Source organism: Zophobas morio, unplaced genomic scaffold (genome assembly GCF_036711695.1).
Source record: "Zophobas morio isolate AGI-343-1 ecotype UQ-CSIRO unplaced genomic scaffold, CSIRO_AGI_Zmor_V1 ptg000004l, whole genome shotgun sequence".
NCBI lineage: Eukaryota > Metazoa > Arthropoda > Insecta > Coleoptera > Tenebrionidae > Zophobas > Zophobas morio.
In genome coordinates, this window is record NW_026972109.1 from 6,920,359 (window position 1) to 6,943,901 (window position 23,543).

Genomic DNA, 23,543 nt, shown 5'->3' on the forward strand with positions numbered 1-23,543 from the left:
AATGCCATGAAAAAATGGGACTTTACTTATTCGCCCCTTCTATTGATTCCTCTGTCATCTCTACACATGCATTCGCACGATGTTCTGATGTCAGTTTTCGTTGTTCCTTTCGCCGCACGCCGATTCTGACATCTCCAGATGCTATTGTATCTCAAAGGATGATATTAACTTAATTAAGATCTTTTTTGCTCAATTCTGTAACAAGGACTCGTATCTCCAAGTTTTTATTTTACACCACTATACATATTTTACAAACAAAAGTCAAAGGTTGATTTTTCGTTACGATTTTGTTATTATTTTTTTGTTATTCTTTGTAATAATAATAACACGAGTACGAGTGACTGTACTTGCAAATATAAACAAAACCCGACACGTGTTGGAACGATTTCGTTTACAAAACATTCCTAGATATTTCAAAGAAACCAGATATTCAAATAAACTTTACAATTACAAAAACACAATATACGTTCGGTTCGTACGAACGCGAAAATTCCAATACAGATATATAAATCGGGACTAAAATAACACAAGAACCATATTTTTTAGCGCAATGGAGATTAATTAAGATAATTCACGCTACAAATAAATTCGAACTTTAAGAAAACGTTACCTTCGTTCTTTCATTACCAATCCGGCTAGTTTGTTATTACACTTAAGACACTACAATCATCTCCTGGCAAATATGCTGCAATAATTTAGTCTAAAAATGAACATCAACAATAGCCGTAATCAGTTATCGACAAAGTAATGATATTACAAGCTTCAATTTTCTTTGCAAACATTATGAGAAGAAAAGAACTAATAAGAGATGAACATCAGGAATAATATGGTGAATTATCTTGCTCTGTTTTGGAACTGTTCTGCTAAATGAATAAACAAGTAATGAAATCCACATTTGCGAATTTGTTTTCCACGTTTAGGTTACCAAATTATGGTGGAACTGCGCAAAACATCGGGTCCAAAAGACTTCCGAAGAGAATAAAAAATATGGGTTTGTTTTTATTAGCATGAAAACTGCAAATCAAGGATATAGGCGCAGTTCGACGGTGCCCACTGGCAAAATTTTAAGCACTATTTGATAACACTGTAGATAAATTATCTTTAATTAATACACATTATTAGTAAATTCCAAATTTTGATAGTTTTTGTTATCTAAATAACATTAGTAAATTTAAAATTGTGATTCATAGATACTGTACCTCGATTAAGGATGCTAAAGACACTTTGTGTACAATTAATTATCATGATTTGAATTAGTGCAACGTCAGTACATGAAAATAACGATGCTATATCTCCACTTAGCACGATTTAAACGCGTTCGGTCTTTTTTTCGCGTTATTTTTCCGCTATTACAACTCACTTCATAAAAAGTTTGAATGTCTGATCACTGCCAGGCTTTTAAGTTAATCGAAATTTTTATAACCAGAAACACATCTCGCAATATATCACCGACATTTACAGCAATCAATGTAACTCCATAACAGACATTCTCTCGAAAAAAACGACGAAATTCTACTCACATAGAAAGTTTAAAAATCTAATAACGCAAGCACTCAAACTTGAAACTGAATGAAACGACTGACCTTGATATAAATTGGGAATAAATTTTAATTTGCGCACTTTCGGAGATTAATCCGATATTTTTTATCCGATCTAAAAATAATATCAATTTAAATTTACTATTCGTTACGTCATGTTTTTATATATGGTGATTGCCAAAATCTCTTAATCAAATTCAATTGTTTTTCACCTTCAATTGCTGCGTTTATATCCATATTAGTAACCTTATTTCGTCAAGAGCAATAAAAAAATCGATAGAAACATTATAAACTCGAGAGGAATGTTGAAATGCATCCTGAGCTGGCGGGGGAATTTTAATTCTTCTTTCTCAATAGGTTAATTAGGGGGTTTGTTACATAACCTCAATTTGTGACACTGATGGTGATTACAGCACCCACGAAACGGGTAGTCATAAATAATAAGTCAACGCCACGGGACAGATCTGTTTTTAAATCACGCTTTTAATGCGATAATGTCAATGTAGGAGTTTAATGACTGATACGGAGATAAAGACGATTTTTACTTTCTATTACCGCGGGTTATTATTATTGTTTTTTTTTTCTGTTGAATGAAAGGGTTATAATTATTTGGTACGCCACTGTACCACGCGCGGCTGAAGGATCTAATGTCATAATTAAATTATCACGTTACCTGTGATTTGGTGATTGACATTATTGGCAGGTAACTTTTAATTTTATTGAAGCAGAAATATTACGTAAGGGGTAATTAAGTTGTGTAAATAAAATTAGCTAATGTCAAACGGTTTTAGATTGGGAAAAGCGGCCCACACATTTATGGCATTTTTGCGCTTTTTGTGTACACAAATAGAGCGAGCACCTAACCTCACTTTTGTGTTCGAATGGTGTTGGGGCTGCCTTGCCAGTACTCTGAATTGCGTTTTTTAATTGACCATGTCGTGCTACCTACATGTGGAACACTTGCCTATTTTGTTGATGAGGTCGATGCATTGGGAGATGTGAGGGAACTGCAGGATCTTCCTCCACTTCTTGCTCTTGCCTTTATTACTATCGGAACCACCTGCACAGAAGTCACAAGTCAAGTTTGGTTGGCGTTGCACCCTCGTGGGCCCACTCACCCTCTCTCGCTTTTAGATAGACTGTATTGGCGACGATGTTTTCCAATTCCATGAGTTCCAGTTTGGTGGCTGAAGTTACCCGCCGGGTCGGGCCGTGAACGACCCGTTTCCATTAATTATGGGGGTGGTTGGGGGCCGGGGCTATGCACTTGCACCCTCGCTGCGCACCCTGCAGGCCGCCGTGCGTCCGTCGGGGGTTCGTCGGCTGGGGTGTGTCGGGCAACCCTCGAATGCCGCCCTGGCGCACTTTCTCTGCAAATTTCACAGAGTTCACTCTTCAGCACTCCCAACACGCGTCTCTCGCATACGCGCCACGGCCACCGATAACCCAGGCGGAGGAAACGCGAACTAACGAGCGGTGGAGATGGAAGGCCGCTTCACGGGAGGTGGAGCTGCGGAAGCGTGCGCGGAAGACGGGGGCGGCGATGGGGGGATGGGGCTGGGGGCCGATAGTGTGGAGAGGACGAGGAATTCGACGAGAGCTGGACGAGCATTTCGGGGATATTTTGGAAAGTGACAGATGGAGGACGTGGCTAAGATAACGCGTGACGGTGGCGAAGCGGGTCGGCCGAGAAACCGTCAAGGTCAACGCAAACGATTTTTAATATAATTTTTTGTTTCATTTTTTCACTTTTTTATAATTTTTTTCAGAAAATTCACACTAAATGCAACATTTTTATTCTAATTTTTTCGCCCTATCATTTGAAACACGCTGATGTTAGCTCAGATAAATTCCAAATCGATTTCAATCAAAAATGGTAAATAATGACTCAGTTAAAATGTTTTTATCAGATATGTATGTCACATTTTATCTGATTTTGCATCATCAACCAAAATTATTCGGTGTAGCGTCAATTGCCACCGTCAATCCTACTCTGAAAAAAAAATTGCAGCACAAAAACCAGTATGGCTTTACTAAAGAATATTCCTTTTATTAAAACCAAATAAATCAATAAATAAAATAACTCTGAGACATAAAAATGTCTTATTATTTGTTTCAGGGAAATTTCAATTTTCTGAGTGGATTATTATCGTTTGGTCTTATAAAATTCATCATTTTATTATGTTACCAAGCAGCGTATTTTAGTAATTTCATATTTCATATTTAAATATTAATTTCTTCGTAGTTGTAAGCAACAGTTTATTTATTTATTTCTCTGTTCTGGTGCGTTAAGAATGAAAGTGTAAACAAATAATTGCGGCAAAATACAATCATCAAGTCTAATTTGAATTTTAAAGTCCCAAAGCGAGTGCTTTTAAAACTTTCAATCTTATTTCGACGTTGACTTTATAAACGAGTATTTTACCGGTTTAAACTGATAAGGTTCCGAATTACATAATAATGAAATCCTAATTCGTTCAAACATACCAATTGTTTAAACCGAGAATGCACTTAGCAAATACCGCACGGTGTTCCTTCTTAAAAAAAGATGCAATTAACATAACATCATGGACTTCAAGGTGACAAAAACACTAAACACAATTCTAATAGGAATTCACTTGCACTAACTACAATCGTTTCCTTCGAATTTACTACGCTTAAGGAATGTAAAATGCGTGATAAAGGTCAGTTATCTAAAAAAATCGACGATTAGATTAAACTCTATGCAATCATTACGATAAAGCCCGCTGATAATGGTAAGGTACACACTTAATGAGTATGCACGGGATGACCGAAACGGCTAAGCGGAAAACCTCAAGGATGCATACTAGGTCCATTCCTATTGAAAGGAAAATGTGAATCTTTGCCGAAAAATCGCACTCGACGATAAAAGAATAATGAACTGTCATAAACTTGTGTATTTATTGATAAAAGTTATCCTATTTACAAAGCACAAAACAAATATATGATTACTTTAGCTTTAACTAATCAAGTCCCCCCTGTTACAACAACCGCTTTATACACGCAAACATTCTGAAGCACCAAAGCTGGCCACAGATAGGATTTCACCATGTCGCTGGTACGGTCAGCGGAGTGATGCCTTTGATGTTTCTCTGGTTTTAATCTAATCGGAGTCTGGAAATCTGTGTCGAGCTCGTACGCTGGGAGTTGATTGACTAGGAGCCACGCCACCCTGGTGACGTCTCCTATGTACCTGAAACACAATCGTCGTCATTATTTGAGGACAGTCGTCACCGGTGGTGGTATTTCGAACACCAAAAGAACACAATTTTGTGGCTGAAGCCATTCGTATAATGATGAGACTTATATTTAATACAACTACCTTTGATTGGTAAAGTCGTTGAAGATCTGCACTATTGTTTTATTAATCTGAAGTATTCTAGTGGGTGTGAATAGGTTGCTAAGATACAGAAATGTAATTAGAACTCCTGTGACGTGAAGAGAAGGTTGAATTAAAAGCCAGTTTTCAGACTAATTTATTGATCTAGACGTTGAAGAAAACGCTTTATTTTCAAGAAAGTAAGTTTTAACGTTTCTATTAAATTAAATTCATTCGTTCACATAAATATATACCGAGTGGCTATTAATGTTTGCGATTTTTTTGTCAGGTTGGCAACATATTTAAAATTTTATGATGGCATACCTTATTGTCAAAGTAACATTTGTGACACAAGCCAGTAGCTCAATCGTCTCAGCCCATCAAAACGTTTGCTGGCATGCTGATGTCAAAATTGACAACTGCAAACTGACATACAGCACTGCTGCCAATTATTTAGAACTACCAACACAAAAATTTGCTTCAATAATTAATCACCCGGCATTTATTTCTCTCTATAATTCATTAATATTGCGTATTGTAATTATATTTTTACAACGAGTTGTATCAATTACAAAATAACGGAAAAATAGTTTTAATATTAATTAATGATTTTTTAAATGTCGGTTCCAGTCTGACGATGCAAATAATTATTAAATAGAAAATGTTATTGAAGAAAATACATCACGAGTCCTGTAAATAGTAAAAAATGCGTCTGGGAATTACGTACAATCTTTTGCGGCATCAAAAAATGTGGGAACTGTAGCGTGGAAAAACTGTTGTGGTTTCTCACTGATTAAGCGGTGAACACAAGAAAAAAAGTGTTGTACCACTTTAAAGAAGCTGCTACCTAACGTATAGAATTATTTACTTTGAGTTGAAAAAAAAAACCCGAAATGAATAATTTTCAAGTAGTGGTTTCACAAACTGGAAATTATGTCGTAACTATCAGTGGCCTTGGCTTATTAACACTGATAATTTAGTTATGTTCATAACTTGTATCCGGATCTGAATACGGATCTCATCGATTTATCGTCGGTAATACCAAAGGAAATTTATTTTTCACGTGGAATTGCTTTGGATATTTTCAATGCAATACGGATCGTATTCGAAACCAAATTTTTGATATTAATGCAAATCAGCTTTTTCAATTGAAGAGAGCGACAAAATAATCTGATCATTAATTTTAAGAAGACATACAAAAAACCAATCAAGAAGGGAGGTCTCAATCTACAAGTCGGTGGATGGATTTGAGTTCGCTCTTTGGTCTGAATACGAAATACTTGTAAAAATAAAACCCATAAAAATTTATCTCGGATATCCTGAGTGAAAGCATTCGTTTGCCGTCATCTTTAAAACCGATGAATTTTAAATTCATATTCTTTTTAAGTAAATAATTGATGACCCAAACTCTGACTCTGATGCCCTGTGGAAATCCCAACTTTTTAAACCGACTCCGATGTCTGTTTGTTTCCTTTTCTCACTTTTTGTTCGTCTTGTCTTCGGTTGGTAAACCGTGAAGAACAATTTTTGATTACTTTCTATAGTTCCTGAAAGTTTTATTCGTCTCTCCGTCTTCGTTCGAGGACATTTCGTTTTTTTTTTCATATAGATTGTTCTAAAATTCTTTGGTTAAAGGTAAGAATTGAACTTGAAAGTCTTCTCTCCCTTTTCCTTAACGAATATAATTCTTCTAAAACATACTTCAATTAACTGCAACTTTCTATTTCTACAAATGCTACCTTGTGCTGAAATCGAAAATGTTCTGTTTATATTAGATTTCGATTAGTATCCTTCTAGAATATTTTCTAAATTACTCTAAATAACATCTCTCTTCAACTTAACACCCGAGCTGAAATCAAAATTCTTCTATATATTCTTTTTACTGAACGAAATTCTTCTCTCACGTCTTCTAATCTTACTGTTCCCTCAATTTCAGAAATCTTGCGTTTCAAAAATTAAGACTGACTATTCCTGACCTTAAACCTCATTTAAAACACTGTCTTTTTAGATTATTATTAAAAAAATTTTGTTATGTCAATTAAATCCTCGACGGGAAGAATTGTGTAAAGAAAGGTTATTAAAAGGTCTGGAACTCAATATTAGAAAATCATTGAATTTTCGTAAAACCGAAAAATATTTTAAGACAAATTTGTTAACTAAAACAAAGACATCAGCGTTAAAACTAAAGTTTGTGTAGTAAGTTTCCGCTAGCGTTCACACTCACCCTATATAATACGATCCGAAAGTTGGTAAAACTTTTCGGAAAAGAACCCCAAACAGAAAACCCGCTAAAAGGCGGGAGGAACAAGAAGTTGGCCCTTCGCTCCAACTTACACAAAACTTCCCCCCGCCTCCTGCTATTCCCCCTCTCACCTGCGCAGAGTCGCACAGCCCTCCAAGCACTTGTACTCCTTCAGCGTGTCGCACACTAACGCCTTGACCTGGTGTTCCGCCTCCCCGAGCGGGTAGGTGTCCGCCGCCGCCGCCAAGCACCTAATCACGTCATCCCTCAAGGTCTGACCGACCGTCGTCCTTCCGTCGAGATGCAAATTTCGGAACGTCTCTTTCAACTTGGCGTCCCGTAGATTCCTGCAGGTCCTGAAAGCGAGCTGTATACCCTCGTTAGTTTACGGCCAATTTGGTAATCGAGTTAGTGTAACTTACGACGACGACGGAAAACAGGATTTTCGATTTGAGTTGAGTGGCGTGGGCCAATTCCGGGAGGGAATCGAGGGCTTCGAGGGCCCGGGGGCGGTTCTGGTAATAGAGGGATGCGTATCGACCTACGAGGTCCTTCCTGAAACGCGGGCCACAATGGAAATTACGACTGAGGCAATGGCGTGGCGGGATTCCGGTGGAGGGGAAGCAATTTTTTAAGTTAGTGTATAATGGACTTGAGGATTCGGTGTATTGTCACAGTAACTGGTCCCCCACCATTTATAACACTGAACAGTGGGAGTGGGGAACTGGACCAGCATTAACGTTATACACTGTATCCTCATTTTTAAATATTTCGACAATTTCTGAATACTCGAGAATTTCTTTATATATTTAAAAATGTGAATTTTTTTCTCAATCAAGCCAAAAGCATAATTCAAATTTTACTAGTGCTTAAATAAAATAAGATAAAAGTTGTGGAAGTTTTTCCCTTGCTTTCAGTGAATACGCGCCCCTGGATATAATAGCCGAGATGCTCGGAGTAATAATCCATAAGTAGTAATGTTCGTAGAAAGCAGGATGGAGGGATTGGGAGGTTAGTAATACGGTAATTAAGAAAGTTTGAAATTTATACACTCTAGACGCTCAACGCACAGTCGTTTGCTACAATAAGTATCTTAGAAAATTAACGAACATAATGGAGCCAGTTTAGGTTTTTGCACAAAACTTGGTTTAACATCCTTGTTATCGAAGTAATTGTTTTCGGAGCATAAAGCACTGGAACGTCTCTCAAAAAGGGGAAAAATTAAGCCATTGTTACAGTGAACGTTGCAAACAAGCAACAACTGACCTTTCTGCTTTGCGCAGCATTTAGGTACGTAATGCTATGCGATTGTTGCCTCAAGTAATATAAGTATATATAATATTTTTCTGTTTTTATAAAATTGTGCATTTATTTAACGATTTTTAACAAATCGTCGACTACATGATAGCCCTAATGTATATACAAAATTTGACAACTATCGGTCGAGAAAACATATAGCTTACGCTCGGAAGTAAAAGAATCACACCGAGTCGTGTTATTTTCGAAGGAGAGCATAAACTTCCCTGCTAAATGTTTGTAAATTTTGCCATTGAAGGAGGTTTTCAGTCGCTGTAAAATTGAGGGAAACAAATTTTATTACATGTCATTAAAGCAGGTATTCCAAGCTTGTCGTATAAGTTTTGTTAAGTTTGTTTCATTCTATTCTAAAGACAAAAGAACTTGTAATTACGTTGTAAACTAAGTTGAGACAAATTGCAGTTTCTGTCAATCATAATTTCATCGTATTATTCACGGAAAGACAGGGGAACTTTACACAAAAGCGACACTTATCGAACATTGTTTTACGTGCTAGGTTTTACGGCCTCAATCAAGTTATCTATTATTTAGCACTAGTACACAATGACGTAACTTGTGAAACTGTTTATTTAAAATGTGTATTGAATTTTGCTCCCAAAAGTACAACTTTCGTTGAAAATGTAAACGTCTCGAGATTATTTTTCCGTTGTTTTTATAATCACTGCAGATACAAAAAGATAGCCGGAATCCAAACACGTGGAAATAACCAGTTACTTAATTTTACCCGTGATTAATTTACCAAACGATCAATATTTCTTAAATAATTGCGCATTACAAATTAAAGCACTTATTAAAAACCAATTAACTGAAAATTTAATTAAGGAAAGAGGTCACCTTCCTGTCAAATTAAAAAGAAAATAAGAAAACTCTATCGTTAAAAAATTTGCATTGCAATTTTTATTTTTATTTAACAAAATAAAATATTGTTTTTATTCGTATAAAAGCGATTTTCTGTTGAGTGCAGGCCTTATTTTGAATGCCTTCAGGCAAAAGAAATCCATTAAATAAATATAAGGTCGTATTTTGCGAATAGGAGCTCGTTGTTTGCATATTTTTTCTGGTAAATATATTAAAACATGCAGATCTTTCTGAGCCATATATGTTTTATTATATTTCCTTATGCAATGTTATATACTTCATTCAGTAAATGTGAATAAAGGATGTAATTATATTCGGTTTTCGTACCAGTTACTTAAATCAGTGCTGTCATTTCGCAAACGTTACATGCTGGTGTAAAACTTGTCACAGATTTCGATTCCTTGTAGATCACTGTTATCTGAAGTAGTAAAACGTCACCTGATAAAATAAATGAGCTGTAGCCCATAAACTAACTAGAAACGTGTTATTTCTATTGCCAAAAAAACGAATTGCTATCTTTATTGGTTATCGGGAAAGCAAAAACGGTTTGAACTCCGTTCGACAAAGATATCGCTTTTTCTTGTTTTTTTTTAATTCAGTTTAAGCTGATTAAAGTGGCGTTTAATAAATTTGACATTAAGCAGTGTTTTCGAACTATAAGTAGCATAACATAAAGCCGCCCTTTGAAAACCGCCGAGAAACAAGGGAGAGGTTGTAATACGGTAATTAAGAAAGTTTGAAATTAGTACTCTAGACGCGCATAATGCACAATCATTCGCTACGATAAGCCGAAATTGTTAATATATCCCTCTTCCTCGTCCCGTGGCAAGCAACAATTTCATAAACCCACTCCGCCTTGTTGTTCTGAATATTAATAAACGTAATAAGCTTTGCGTGAATTTAACGCACGTTCGGGACGTAACACCCCCAACCCCGAGAAAGCACATTTTTCATCTCAAAGGGCGAAAAAATAAAATCAGGGAGGCGTCGTTGGTGTAGTGAAACATTTGAATTCAATGTTGTCATGGTGACCGGCAATTAGATTGCGAGCCTAGCGTTAGTGAAAAGAGTTTTTGTTTGATTATTTCGAATTGGGAGTGCTTTTGCTGTTTTCGGATAAGCACTCGCTGCGATTTGTTTATGCACCGCTTTTACGTCAGCGCGGATTTATGTTTCGTTAATAAATAAACCGATTTCCGCGTTTGCGGTAGTCGACTTGACGCGATTAGTTTATCGAGTCGGTTTTGAAGGAGTTTTTATTGTGACTGGAAATTTCAGAGGAAGGAAAAGGTGAGAGATAAAACGGGGTATAAATAATTGTGGAGGTTATGGCGTGGTCAATTTACGTCGCGTCGACGGGGCCACTTTTCCAAAAGCGTTAAATAATGAACACGCCCCAACGATTTTTGATTTGTTGCCAGGAAGTTCGGACGCTTTCATTTCTACGTGGGGGAGAGCTTTTTTAGATAAAGTTCATTGTGACTGAACATTTTGAAATATCTCTCTCTACTTAATTTCACTTAGATTACTCGCGTAAGTCATTACAGCGAGGTAAAATTTTCAATAAACTTTTAACAGATCTTCTCGTTTCCTTCCTTACCCTGAGTACATGAGTGTAGTTTGTAGCAATTTATCTTTGTCGGGTTATCTGAATTTCATTTTTTTTCCCTAGCGATGGACAGAGAATATCAAACAAAGACGGTCATTAGTGTCATACTCAAGAGGAAGAACAGAGAGTTAAATAGCGGCGAAAATTGCATTTAATTCTAATTGAAAAAAAAAAATGGCCGCCAAAGTTCAATTTATGTTAATGCTCACATTCGTGTTAGTAGGGATTTTTGCACCATGGAGTTTTTCATTTTTAATTGGTTAATTTATTTGTAACGTTTAGGTTTTTAAACACAATTGCTAATAAGATTAACTGGTTCTCATTGACAAACTATGTTTTTGGTATACAAGTTTTTTTAATATTGTTTATGGCAGAAATGATTCTATAACCACGCTATATTTTTGGAATGAGCTCGCCGAATCCCCAGAATTTGTTGTGAATTTTGAGTAAACTTTTTCACAATCAAAATTTTTCCACTACACCATTGACCATTTCCTTATGAAAATTTCGGCCACTTTTCGACTTCCTTCAAAACTTAACTAAAGACATTTTCTTGTAGATTTTGACCTCCAGAAATTTTTTCAGCCTCATTTCTTCGATATCTCCTACCTTTTTTCTAGAATCGTCCATTGAAAAATGGCAATTTTTACGATTTTTAGAAAATATTGAATTTCAAATTGAATATTTCTAAAATTTTACCCCCGACATCATCAACACCCTATATTTTCGGAATCAACACGTTAAAATTTATTTCCCAAAATTTGTTGGAAATTTTTAAGCAACTTTTTTAAAATCAAAATTTTTCTATAGGCTCTTCTTGTGAAAATGTCGGACATTTTTCGACCTCCTTCAAAACTTAACCAAAGACATTTGCTTGTAAATTTTGACTTCCACAAATTTCTTTCATCCTTATTTCTTCGAACTCCTAGAATCGGTCATTGAAAAATGACAGTTGTTATAATTTTTAGAAAATATTGAATTTCAATTTGAATATTTTTAAAATTGTGCCCCGGGGTCATACGCTATATTTTTGGAATTAGCACGTTAAAATTTGTTTCCCAAATTGTTCGTGAATTTTTAGTCAACTTTTTCAAAATAAAATTTTTTCAATACCACGTCCTTATAAAATTTCGGTAATTTTTCGACCAACTTTGAAACTTAACCAAAGACATTTTCTTGTAGATTTCGACCTTCAAAAATTTCTTTCATTCTCATTTCTTCGATATCTCGTACCATTGTTCCAGAATCGTCCATTGAAAAACGGCAATTTTGTCGATTTTTAGAAAATATTGAATTTCAAACTGAATATTTCTAAATTTTTGCCCCGGGATCATCAACACGGTAGGTATATTTTTGGAATCAGTACGTTAAAATTTGTTTCCCATAATTTTTGGGAATTTTTAGGCAACTTTTTTAAAATCAAAATTTTTCTATAAATGAAAACTGAAAATTTCACCCATTTTTCGACCACCTTCGAAACTTTATTAAAAACATTTTCTTATAGATTTCGACCTCCAGAAGTTACTTTCGGCCTCAGTTCTTCGATAACTCCTAGCATTTTTCCAGAATCACGCATTAAAAAATGGCAATTTTTTCGATTTTTAGATGATACATACTGAATTTCAAACTGAATATTTCTAAAATTTTACCTTTGAACCATTAACATAACACGCTATATTTTTGGAGTCCGCACGTTAAAATCTGGTTCTCAGAATTTTTGGAAATTTTTAGGCAACTTTTTCAAAATCGGAATTTTTCTGTAGCTTATGAAAATGTCGGTAATTTTTTGACCACCTTCTAAACTTAACTAAAGACATTTTCTTGTAGATTTCGACCTCCAAAAATTTCTATCACCCTCATTTCTTCGATAACTCCTATTTTTCTGGAATTGCCCATTGAAAAATGGCAATTTTTACGATTTTTAGAAAATATTAAATTTCAAATTGAATATTTCTAAAATTTTGCCCTAGCATCATTAACACAATATATTTTTGGAATCAACACTTTAAAATTTGTTTCCCAGATCTTTTTAGGAATTTTTAGGCATCTCAACCCCCTTATGAAAATTTCTGCCATTTTTCTACCACCTTCAAAACTTAACCAGAGACATTTTCTTGTAGATTTCGACCTCAGAAATTTCTTTTAGCGTCATTTCTTCGATAACTCCTACAATTCTTCCAGAATCGTCTATTAAAAAATGGCAGTTTTACGATTTTTAGAAAGTATTGATTTTTAACTTGAATATTTCTAAAATTTTGCCCCGGGATCATCAACACGCTATTTTTTTGGAATCATTACGTTAAAATTTGTTTCCCAGAATTTTTTGGGAATTTTTAGGCAACTTTTTTAAATTAGAAATTTTTCTATAAATGAAAATTGTGAAAATTTCACCCATTTTTCAACCTCCTTTGAAACTTAACTAAGAACATTTTCTTATAGATTTCGACCTCCAAAAGTTACTTTCGGCCTCATTTCTTCGATAACTTATATCATTTTTTCCAGAATCGCTCATTGAAAAATGGCAATTCTTGCAATTATTTTTCGAAAATATTAAATTTCAAACTGAATATTTCTAAAATTTTATCCCGGGACCATCAACACGCTACATTTTTGGAATCAGCACGTTAAAAATTGATATCCCAGAATTTGTTGTGAATTTTTAGGCAACTTTTTCAAAATTTTTCTATACCACTCCCTTATGAAAATTTCGGCCACTTTCGAAACCTAACTAAAGACATTTTCTTGTAGATTGAAATATTTCAATAATCCTAAAAGTTGTTGCCATATGGATCAAAAATAAAATGAGTTTCAAAACGAGTATTTCTAAAATTTATGGTTGTAACAAAAATTCGACATTTCCAGGATAAAGATTTTACATACCGTACAAAAAACTTTTTTGAATTTTTTGTTAAACGTATTAGGCTGAAGTAATTTGCAAAGTAAGAACCACTTTATGCAAAGTAACCAGTTTTTCTGTGAATGTACTCAGTTAATTCTCGTCTTTTCAACAATAATCGTGTTTGTTGACAGCTCAGAAACATATCATTTACATAATTGGACAAACAGGTAAAATTATAATACTTAATTAGAATCTCACTATTTAAAACTGATAATTATATTTAAATAACTGCTTACAATATTAATACGATTTTAAATCTTTACTGAAAAAAAGTTAATGCGTAGTTGCTTACATTCATGCATAGGTCCTTTGTAATTTAGTCTGAAATACGTTGTCCAAAAAATAAAGCGCTTTCGCAGAGAATTTTTTAATATCGATTTTAATATTCATGAAAAGTGGAGCTCTTCTTGTTTTATCAAAATTTAGGTAGTCTTTCTCTGAACAATTCCGAACTCTGCGAGCTTTTTTGTAACCTTTGAACACCAAATACATCGTAAAAATTTTATTTATATTTTTATGTACAAAATAATTTCCATTTGACATTTTTGATGGGTGCTAAGTTCATAACGTAGTAATATCAAGTAATTTAAGCATTTAATTTCTGCAAACGCAGATATTAAGGTGTCTTATGAGCGGTTTGCGCCTTTTTCATAGCCTTTTATTCGTTACTTTATTGCACCCCGTACTGTGTTGAATAATCAGTTGTTTGTTCGTTCGTACGATATTAAATTTTTTAAGTGTCCTAGCTTTTTTCCCCTTTACACGTCTAAAATTTGCTTTGATATGTAAATATAAGTCACTTTGTAAAACTCACGTTCGGCGTTTTATTGCTTGTTGACAATTGTTTGAGTTCTAATTCTGACTTTATTAGCACCCATTTAAATTCACCTGTATAAACCGCCTCTTTCCAACATGGACATAATTTACATTTTCCACATATTTACAAATTAATTAATTCTCGTGAGGGATGTAGCATGCGTGCCACGCCATAATTAGACATCTCCACGTCGACCACATTTTATTCGTCAATTCGGAGCTTTTAATCCACCCGTTCGTCTAATGAACTCACTCGACAACATCATAGCAATTACACTGATTAAACTGACAAGAAGTACCACTAACAAGACATGCGAGACTCTTTATTAAATTATTCAAAATGAAAATCGATGACGAAACGGAAGCGCTTTTAACTTCCACATTACAAATGTATAATTAATTCCCCTTTAAAAAGACAAGGAACGGTCTACGAAAAAACTCGACATCTTGCTCACCCTCGATCATTATCCTGCTCGGGCTCCGAGTGGTATCCGTCGCTGCTGCAAGGACTCTCGGAAGCTTGCATCAGCTCCAAGAGGGCGCCACAACCTCGGGCGAACGACATGAGGAGGGCAGCTACAGGTTTCTCCTCGCATGTGGGCTGCAGCCTGCAAGGATCAATATTTTCAGGGGCCAGTTTCGATGTCGGGCACAGACTTTATAAAATAACCTCGAAATGCAAAACCGACGTTGACTGATCGAGAATTCGTACCTCTTTAGTTGCGATACGCAAAACAAGGCTTCTTTGTCGTTTTGGACGCGAGTGGATAAGGTGTCCAGCAAAGGTCTCAACTGCTTCAAGTCGGGTTTGTCGAGGATGGTGAGAAGAGTCTTGTTATCGATAAGTCTCTGCTGGACATCGGAATGATGCAGAGAAAGAAGTCTTTGGTGTGAGGCATCTACGGGTTTTTTCGAGCTGGCCGCGGCTAGACCGAGTTCGTCTAGGCGGTGGAGGGCGTTCTTGTAGGCGTCGATGTGGCGGTGGAGCTCGGCCTTTATGGCCACGTGGAGATGGGTTAGGCCACTAGCGTCGGGAGTCAAGCCGTGGCATCCCAGACCTGCCAAAACAATGTTTGTAAATATTTTTTCCACGGTCGTTCGCTAAAAAGACACTATTTCATTAGGTGTAAGTGAATTTTTTTCCTCGATTGGTAAATCTTGAGTTACTCATTAGGGATTGCTCGTAAATCATAACAACTCCTTCGAGCCTTGAATTGCACCCATTGTTTGAAATAGTTTCTCCACACTTCGTTTCCCACTAACACAATAAGTCTACACTTTCTAATTATTGCACCTGTGCTAATAGTTTTATTAACGCAATGTCTAATGAGCATTTATTTAAATCGTGGGAGAAAGTGTCTCTTTAAACAAACCTATCGATTTCGGAAACAGAGAAAGTTACCCTGTATGGCATGTTCGAGGGCCTTCTTCCTCGTCGACAACATCCTGTGAAAATCCGGCTGGTAATCCACCAAAATCCTAGTCAGTCTTGCCACCTTAGTTTTGAGTGTGGGGTCTTCGTGTGAAGCGAAAAGCTTCACCAACTGCCAGACCACCTGTTCTGCGTTCATATTTGGCCTTTGACCTGATGTTATTAACCTAGAAAGTAAAATCGAGTAAGAACTGTGTCGTCTACGCTGATTTTGAATCCAGAGAATTAACAGTAAAATTAAACAATTGTGAGAGATGGAGCAGACGCAACGTGTGTGAAAATAACGGGCTGAGGCACAATGGGACCCGTCGACCACCTGGCGATTTTGATTCTTGGAACCTGTATTATGTTTAATATTCTTTTTTTTTATTGATCACATTTTTCAAAAAAAAAAAATTACGCACATTTGACGCATGTTCAACACATCGCTTCAACGTGGCTTCCCACATCCATCTCCCTTATCTCATACATTTCAAAATATTATTCAATCATTAGTAGTAATTTATGCTTGAAATGCGGTCTTTTTACATCCGGGCTCTAACATCTCTATCGCCATTCCCTCGAATGGCACCAAATGCGAACTTTCAAGACCGTTCGGTTGATTTTTTTGTTTTTCGTTCCGTCAAACAATCACTCCGAAAGGTGAAAATTATAGAACGCTAGTTTCTCCTAACTCAAAAATAATTGCCGGTTGCAGTCTGATTTTGAACCGTGGAACATTTATAATTATTTAAGTTCCTTGGATTTTTTCTTTCTGCCAGATGGTTAAAAAAAAACAAGTCGACTGAAAAATATTGCTATTCGGTTCTGGTATAACTTGTTTATTATTGATTGATTGAGGTCATATATCATATTGGACGATGATTAGAGGAAACTGAAGAAAGTAAATCGTTTCCTCTTCGTTTCAGTGTAACGGTTGGACTGAAAACGCGATCATAAATCAAATGGACGGGTTTGTCTCGAGCAAAAGTTAGACACAGTTGTGATATTTATGTCAATATTATGCTGATGTGGTGGGAATTGAATTATATTTGACGTTTACGGAAAAGTTGGCTTTGGAATTTATTATTTTTTGTTTTAGGGTTCACGTACGTGATTATACCTCCACTGTACTAAACATAAGTAATGCTTTTTTACAAATTTTATTGCTGAGTAAAGCACTTATTTTAAAAATAGATAGGCAAAAATATGAATATGCATGATTAATAATAAAAAAAAAAATATGTGAGAATCAGGATGACGTTTGAATTAATAAGTCACAGAATAGAACTTTCTTTCCTGAAATTAGAGTGACGTCTTCCACATTTCTGAAATCCTCTCCGCCTCCATAAAACAATCCCTAATGAGACAGTTCAGCAGCAATTAAAAGCGCATTTCATTGGCCACCTTCATAAATTCCGTCAAAATTTCGTATCCCACCCATAGAAAAAAATTTACGACTTTACCTTCCGGTTACTTTACAGATTTCTAAATCCTCGATTGCACGTTCACTCCGCACACTTCGAGTAAAAGTTATTCCATTTAACTTATCAAGATGTGTTTGATTTAGATGGGAGAATAATGGAACGTCATCCCGTCTCCAATAAACTATATAATCAACTTTAATTCCTCTCCATTCAAAAGTTTTTCGCACATAATCTCACCAAATGAAGAATGATGATCTTTTTGTTTGCTCACGGAGTTTTTGTCACTTGTTTGTCGTTGCGTGTCTTTTCCAATTAGCTGTGTTTTTTTCATAAGACGCATTCCGCGATGAAGTGGCAACTGTAATTTTATTGTTTGGAATTGTGGCAATTTGCATGGCGTTTTCACGCACGAAATTACCGTTGTAACTGTGCGGCGTACACTCAAAATTTTAGATAATTGCGGGGATTTTATCACGTGCAGGTGTTAGAATGGTATTTCGTATTTATGTAGGCACAAAAATGCGAAATTTATTAAACGGGAAAATACAAGGCTTATTATGGTTTTATTCTTGGAAGCCGATGGTGCGTGTTTGTTGTGGTCATACTTTCTCATGTATTACGATCTAGCGCGGGACCAGTTTCTTTTATATAATTAATTGATTTAATAATTTCTTCAGATGACGTCATCAAATTTATGCAGTGTTAGCGCCTTAATAAAAGTTGTGTAAATTCTAAGATAAAAGTTAAACGCAGAAAAAACATGAAAGTAGACCTTAGCTTGCGCTCGGCAAGCGAAAAAAGTTGTAACCTTAGCGTTAATTAAATCAATGCTAAATTAAACCAATTGTTGCTTATAGGTGTCGCATATTACTACATACATACACGGTTGGTCGTAACAGCTATCATAAACTAGCATGAAATTGCACAGATGCTCGTAAAATAACGCATAAAATATATTTAAATGCAAAGATACTGAAATGGTAAACAGTAAAAGCAACCTTTGGGACTAATTTGAAGCCCAACCCTGCATTAATCAGTTTTTTATAGAGTTGCTATGTGAACGACAGGACGCCCCGAAGCATTTTAATCAAGCAGAACTGTTTTATTGGTTGGTTTACGACTTTTGGTTTGCACAAGTACCTTTATTATCAACTACTTTAAAAAATGGCTCGAATGTGAACACTTGCTTCCCTGAATAACAAACAGGTGGATGATGAAAACATTCCAAAGTTACTAGTATTAGCATTATTGCTCTTTTGGTTTACGTTTTTTTGAATCATATTTTTATAAACTGGCTCTTTGTAACCTAGAAGTAACAGAAATCATGCGTTTCAAGCGTTTATATTCGTAGTAAGTTATTATCATATAGTCAGTGGTGTACAGTTGACCACTAGTGTTGTTTTGTCTATAGCTGATACAAGATTAACAAATCCGGCTTCTTTGAAAAATTATAAAATTAGATTTTGCGATGTTTCGTTTGCGATAACCTCTATAAAGTAAAAACCGGAGGCATAAATAACACCCCCGCAGCCCCTGTGCTCTGGGGGTGCAAATTGCAAGGGATTGTGCAAATTGCACAAGTACGGACAATGTAAAAGGCAGATAACTAACGGGAAAAAATGGCCTCTCAGCAATAATAATAAGCGTTAATTTTAAGAAGTAAGAATGTCACGTGGAAATTTGTTTGATTTGAATGAGTTTGTCCCCTTAAAACAGGGGATAGTTTCGGAGATTATGTGACATACAGACAGAGAGAGAGAGAGAGAGAGACGGAAACTTTTGGGTACTTTTGGACCAATTTCCAGTTTTTATAAGTTTGACATATATGGTCGGAATATCAGAAAATACTGGCACTTTATAAAATTGAGTTTATTCTTTAATTTTTGATAACTCAAAGATTTCTATTTCAAGACAATGTAAAATATATTTAAAACAGATAACCAATGGGAAAAATCGCCTCTCAGCAGTAATAACAAGCATTAATTTTAAGAAGGAAGAATGTCACGTTGTTTGATTTGAATGAGTTTGTCGCCTTAAAACAGGAGACAGTTTCGTACATTACGTGACAAACAGACAGACAGACAGACAGACAGACGGAAACTTTTGGATACTTTTGGGTCAATTTTCAGGCTCCAGTTTTTATAAGTTTGACATACATGGTTGGAATATCAGAAAATATTGGAACTTTATAAAATTGAGTTTATTCTAACCCAAAGATTTTTATTCCAAAAAGGACGTTATTAAAAAAAAAATAAGAAAAACCCGTTAAAACATTGTCAACAAGAGGTATGTTGCAACAGCGTGAAATTTTTATTTTCAAAATCTCCAGTTTCATTAGAAATAGAAACGAGTTTTATTTTACTAAATACTACTGAATCTTGCAAATAATGAAACTTTAGCTTATGAAACTAGACGCAGTCGGATTACATAACGATATTTTTTTTTTATAAATTGGGCCCAATTTTGTTAACAATGAAAAAAAAATGCTATTACATTATTCTTGAAATTGTTTTTTTTTCACGAAAAATATTTCACACTCACCCTGTGTATACATGTATGTACATGACACTAACACGAAATCGTCATACCCTTATGTAATTTGATTAAAAAAAAAGTCCCCTTAAAAATACGGTTAAAAAAATACAAAAAAAGTCACTTTCGTTATTTTACCCCAACCCCGACTCACTTATTGAAGAGCGTCTCCAGCAGCTGCGCCGAATGCGGCAGCCCCTCAGCCAGAAAATCCAGGGGCAGGTCCGCCGCCACCGCCGCGACGCTGTTGCAGTTGAGCTTCTGGAGCACGGCCGCCGCCTCCCGGAACTGCCGCCCCTCGGATAGCACCAGCACTCGCCGCAGGACCATCCGCGGACTCGTGGGGGAGGTGCGCTCCCTGCGTATACGGTCGCCGGAGTCCCGCATCTCGCGGCAGCAAAGACATGAATAAGCCGACAGAAGAAGATGCTGCCGGCTGGAGATCCAACACAAGAGCGACACACTGACACACTTCCGCAGAGGTAGGTGCTAGGCGAGGAAGGTGAGACCATCGGACGCCGGAGGTGCACCGCCGGGAGCGGCCGCGGGACCGATGTTGTTTTAGCGTTTTAGGGGGTCGGGGTGGTTAGGGACGGGGGCGGCTGCGGGGTTGGCGGCGGTGGTGGGTGACGTGTGCGGGGAGTGGGCCCACCGGTCGGCGCACTCTTGGCCGGAGTTTCTCGTCAAGTGGTCCAGTCTGAGCCGGAGGGCCGTTCTCTCTTCTGGTCTCTTTCATTCTTCATCGGAGTTTGCCAAAGGCGGCTGCATTTTTTAGACGCGACTGGTATTTTTATAGTGCAATTATTCTTTTATGTATCGTGACCCAATATGGAGATTGAGAGGATGTGGAGGAAATATTGTTTATTGGAGGAAAATTCCGGCGGTTTGGACTAGGACCGGTTCACTTGAGGAACGAGAAACTCATTACAACTGTAAAAAATTGAGAGTAAAAAATATATGCGGATTTACTTTTACTTTGGTTATTGATGATGATTGTGTGGCGGATCTTTACTTTGATCGTGTGTGGTTTTTCGTACATTTTTTGGTTTATTTTACCATATGCCTTGTACCAAATACACACATCTAGATTTTTAGATAGCAAATAGCTTTCTATTGTAAAACTATTATAACGTAACCCAGAAATGACCAAGTAAACCAAAAACGCGGCAGAAAAAATCTGCAAAGGTATTTTCACCGGACTTTCGTCGCCTTTGAAGTACAATCGCATGCACCTGGAGCGCTAAACTACACTTACCGATTAATTTTTTGAAATGACGTCATCAGGTTTTTGGTAGGGACGAACATATTACATTTAATGTGTCCCCTGTTACTAGGTTGCTTCCAAATTTCAGAAAATTAATAATATTGAGGGCTTAACTATAAATTATGCGTAATATAATTTTAAAAGAATCACTGAGACTCTGGCGGAATTATTGCGATATGAGTAGTTAATAATTTCTAACTTCGAAGAAATATTACTCAGGTATTATTTATTATGTAACTCTATACATGCGAGAGTTCAACGTTTCTAAACCTGTTAATCTAAAAATTAAGAACCAAGCAAAAATCAGTTTTCGGACGTATTACTGAGATAGAAGACTTTTGTGAACTTGTTCTTTTTTCAATAAATCTTTAGAAGGAAGCACTTGAAAAAACAACTATAAAATAAATCAAACGTTAATTCTTAAAGGTGTTCCAGTTTCAAATAATTAACTAAAAGGCACACAATTTAAACACATTAAGCTAATTCCCTTCCTTGTTTGGTGTTCTATTAATTTGATGAACAGGGAAGTCATTTGCAAATTACAGTCTGGCGTTTAGATTTCTTTCATCAAGATTTGTGCAAACTTAGACTTAAAAATGCATTACGGTACACTTTACATTAATTAGTTCAGTCTACAAGTTTAAAACTATTTAAAAAATCTCGAAACAAAAAAGCAAACGTAAAAAATACAGTCACACGATTTCTACAGATCAGCTGAAATTCCTAAATGCAGATTAAATCAAAGCTTTGTTGGTAGTTAGCAGCAAACTTAAAACTCTGTCTTTTTAAAGAGTTATTCTTATCCACTACCTCCACTCCTGCCCCAAATATCCCTCTCCTCTTATCACACCAGTTTGGCGAAAACGCACAACACGAAATAATGCAGTCTTTTTTCCTTTTGCAACTTGTCTCTTTTATGGCGGCAATAAATCAGTAACTTTCATCGAACAGATAGAGATTTTTTTACAGTTTAATTATGTTTTCGAGACCCTAATGAGAGAATGCTCCATTGAGAAATCTAGATCAAAGAAACTACTGTATGAAGCGAATTTTCGCAGGCCGGAAACAGGGAAATGAGTACCGAAACCCGGGAGTGAATTCGCGACCACCGCGCCGACACGACCGGGAAAACCGCCTTTATTCAAGAAGTGAGACTTCGCACAGGTGCTGGGAGAGAGTGCTTGGAAAATTAGGAGATTTTGGGAGAGATTGTGTAAACCGAAAGTGCAAGTTCCAAATCGACCACAGTCCCGAGGTACGTAGGTACCGAATTGGAACTTGCGTTCACTATCCGTGTCCCGTTCCGGAGTCGCTGCCCCCACAGGACTCGGGAAGCCGTCACTGGGGACCCCGGAACGATCATGATCTGTTTTTTTCCTCAGTTTGTGTTTGAAGTTTATAAGTTTTTTATTTAGCCCCTCAGGAGACCTTCTGAAGATCCGCATCTCCGGCTTTAGAGCAACCCAGGTGCTCCCTCTCCGGAAAGGGAGCTGGCGCCCGAGCACACCGCCTCCCGACAAAAGCGCCACCCATTTATAGGATGTCATTTAGTTTCTTATACTGTTACTGGTATTATTTATTTATATTCGTTTAACCTTCGACCAATTTTTTGAAGATTTTTACAAACCGGTCAAAATTCTTGAAAATTCAGTATCTAGAATTGATGTTTACAACAGGCCAAACAACCCAAAATGTATTCATATTTTTAGTTTTATAATTGTGGACCTAATAATGTTAATTTCATCAGGTACATATAATACAAACTTAAAATATAGCTAGAAATGACTTAAAACATGTAACTTGTAACTTTTTTAATATTCTTTAAAAAGAGGACAAAACACTTAAAATTAAACTTTTTAGGCTTGAAAAACAGGGTAAAAACCTTGAAATACTTGCTTTTTAAATCTAGTTGGAAAAACAGGTTAAAATGCGTTAAAAAAGTGCTGTGTGTTGAACGACCCCTACAGTAGTAAAGAATCCATCGCAAGACAAAGACGAAATTAATTTTTTTGTTCACTTGCAGTTCCGCATACGTCTATGATAAAAAAAAACGGAGCAACGAAATTAATAGAGTTGAGTTATTAAATATTCAAATAACCTGTTTACACACATAAGTGGTAAAAGTTTTTCGATCTCGAATGTTTATCTCAATCTAAATTTCCATTTCAATGACCCGACATATTGACTGTTGACATTTGGCGCGGAAAAAACCGATTTACCTAGTTTCGAAGATTCGTCTTCTTTCGATTAAATATTTCAAGAAAAATACAGTGTCGTGATCAAAATTTGC

At 36.2% G+C, this 23,543-nt stretch overlaps 2 protein-coding genes across 2 annotated transcripts in view; both read right to left on the bottom strand.

Annotated features, from left to right (window-relative positions):
• The window catches only part of Gprk2 (G protein-coupled receptor kinase 2), a 29,921-nt gene extending 25,731 nt beyond the window's left edge, over nucleotides 1-4,190 (bottom strand). The window contains exons 1-3 of the mRNA XM_064069634.1: nucleotides 4,026-4,190; nucleotides 2,657-2,908; nucleotides 2,503-2,598 (exon numbers count right to left, since the gene is read on the bottom strand). Coding sequence (XP_063925704.1) covers nucleotides 2,503-2,598; nucleotides 2,657-2,708 — 148 coding nt within the window. The 5' untranslated portion in view covers nucleotides 2,709-2,908; nucleotides 4,026-4,190. The remainder of the gene's footprint in view (nucleotides 1-2,502; nucleotides 2,599-2,656; nucleotides 2,909-4,025) is intronic.
• A 256-nt stretch (nucleotides 4,191-4,446) lies between these two features.
• Nucleotides 4,447-20,546, bottom strand: LOC135135646 (uncharacterized). The gene is made up of 7 exons (XM_064064758.1): nucleotides 20,144-20,546; nucleotides 16,022-16,218; nucleotides 15,332-15,677; nucleotides 15,075-15,227; nucleotides 7,543-7,675; nucleotides 7,252-7,487; nucleotides 4,447-4,752 (listed from the first exon to the last, which is right to left on the bottom strand). Exons 1-7 carry the CDS (start codon nucleotides 20,374-20,376, stop codon nucleotides 4,527-4,529), a joined length of 1,524 nt encoding a protein of 507 aa, XP_063920828.1. The 5' UTR covers nucleotides 20,377-20,546; the 3' UTR covers nucleotides 4,447-4,526.
• Between the last annotated feature and the right edge of the window lie 2,997 nt (nucleotides 20,547-23,543).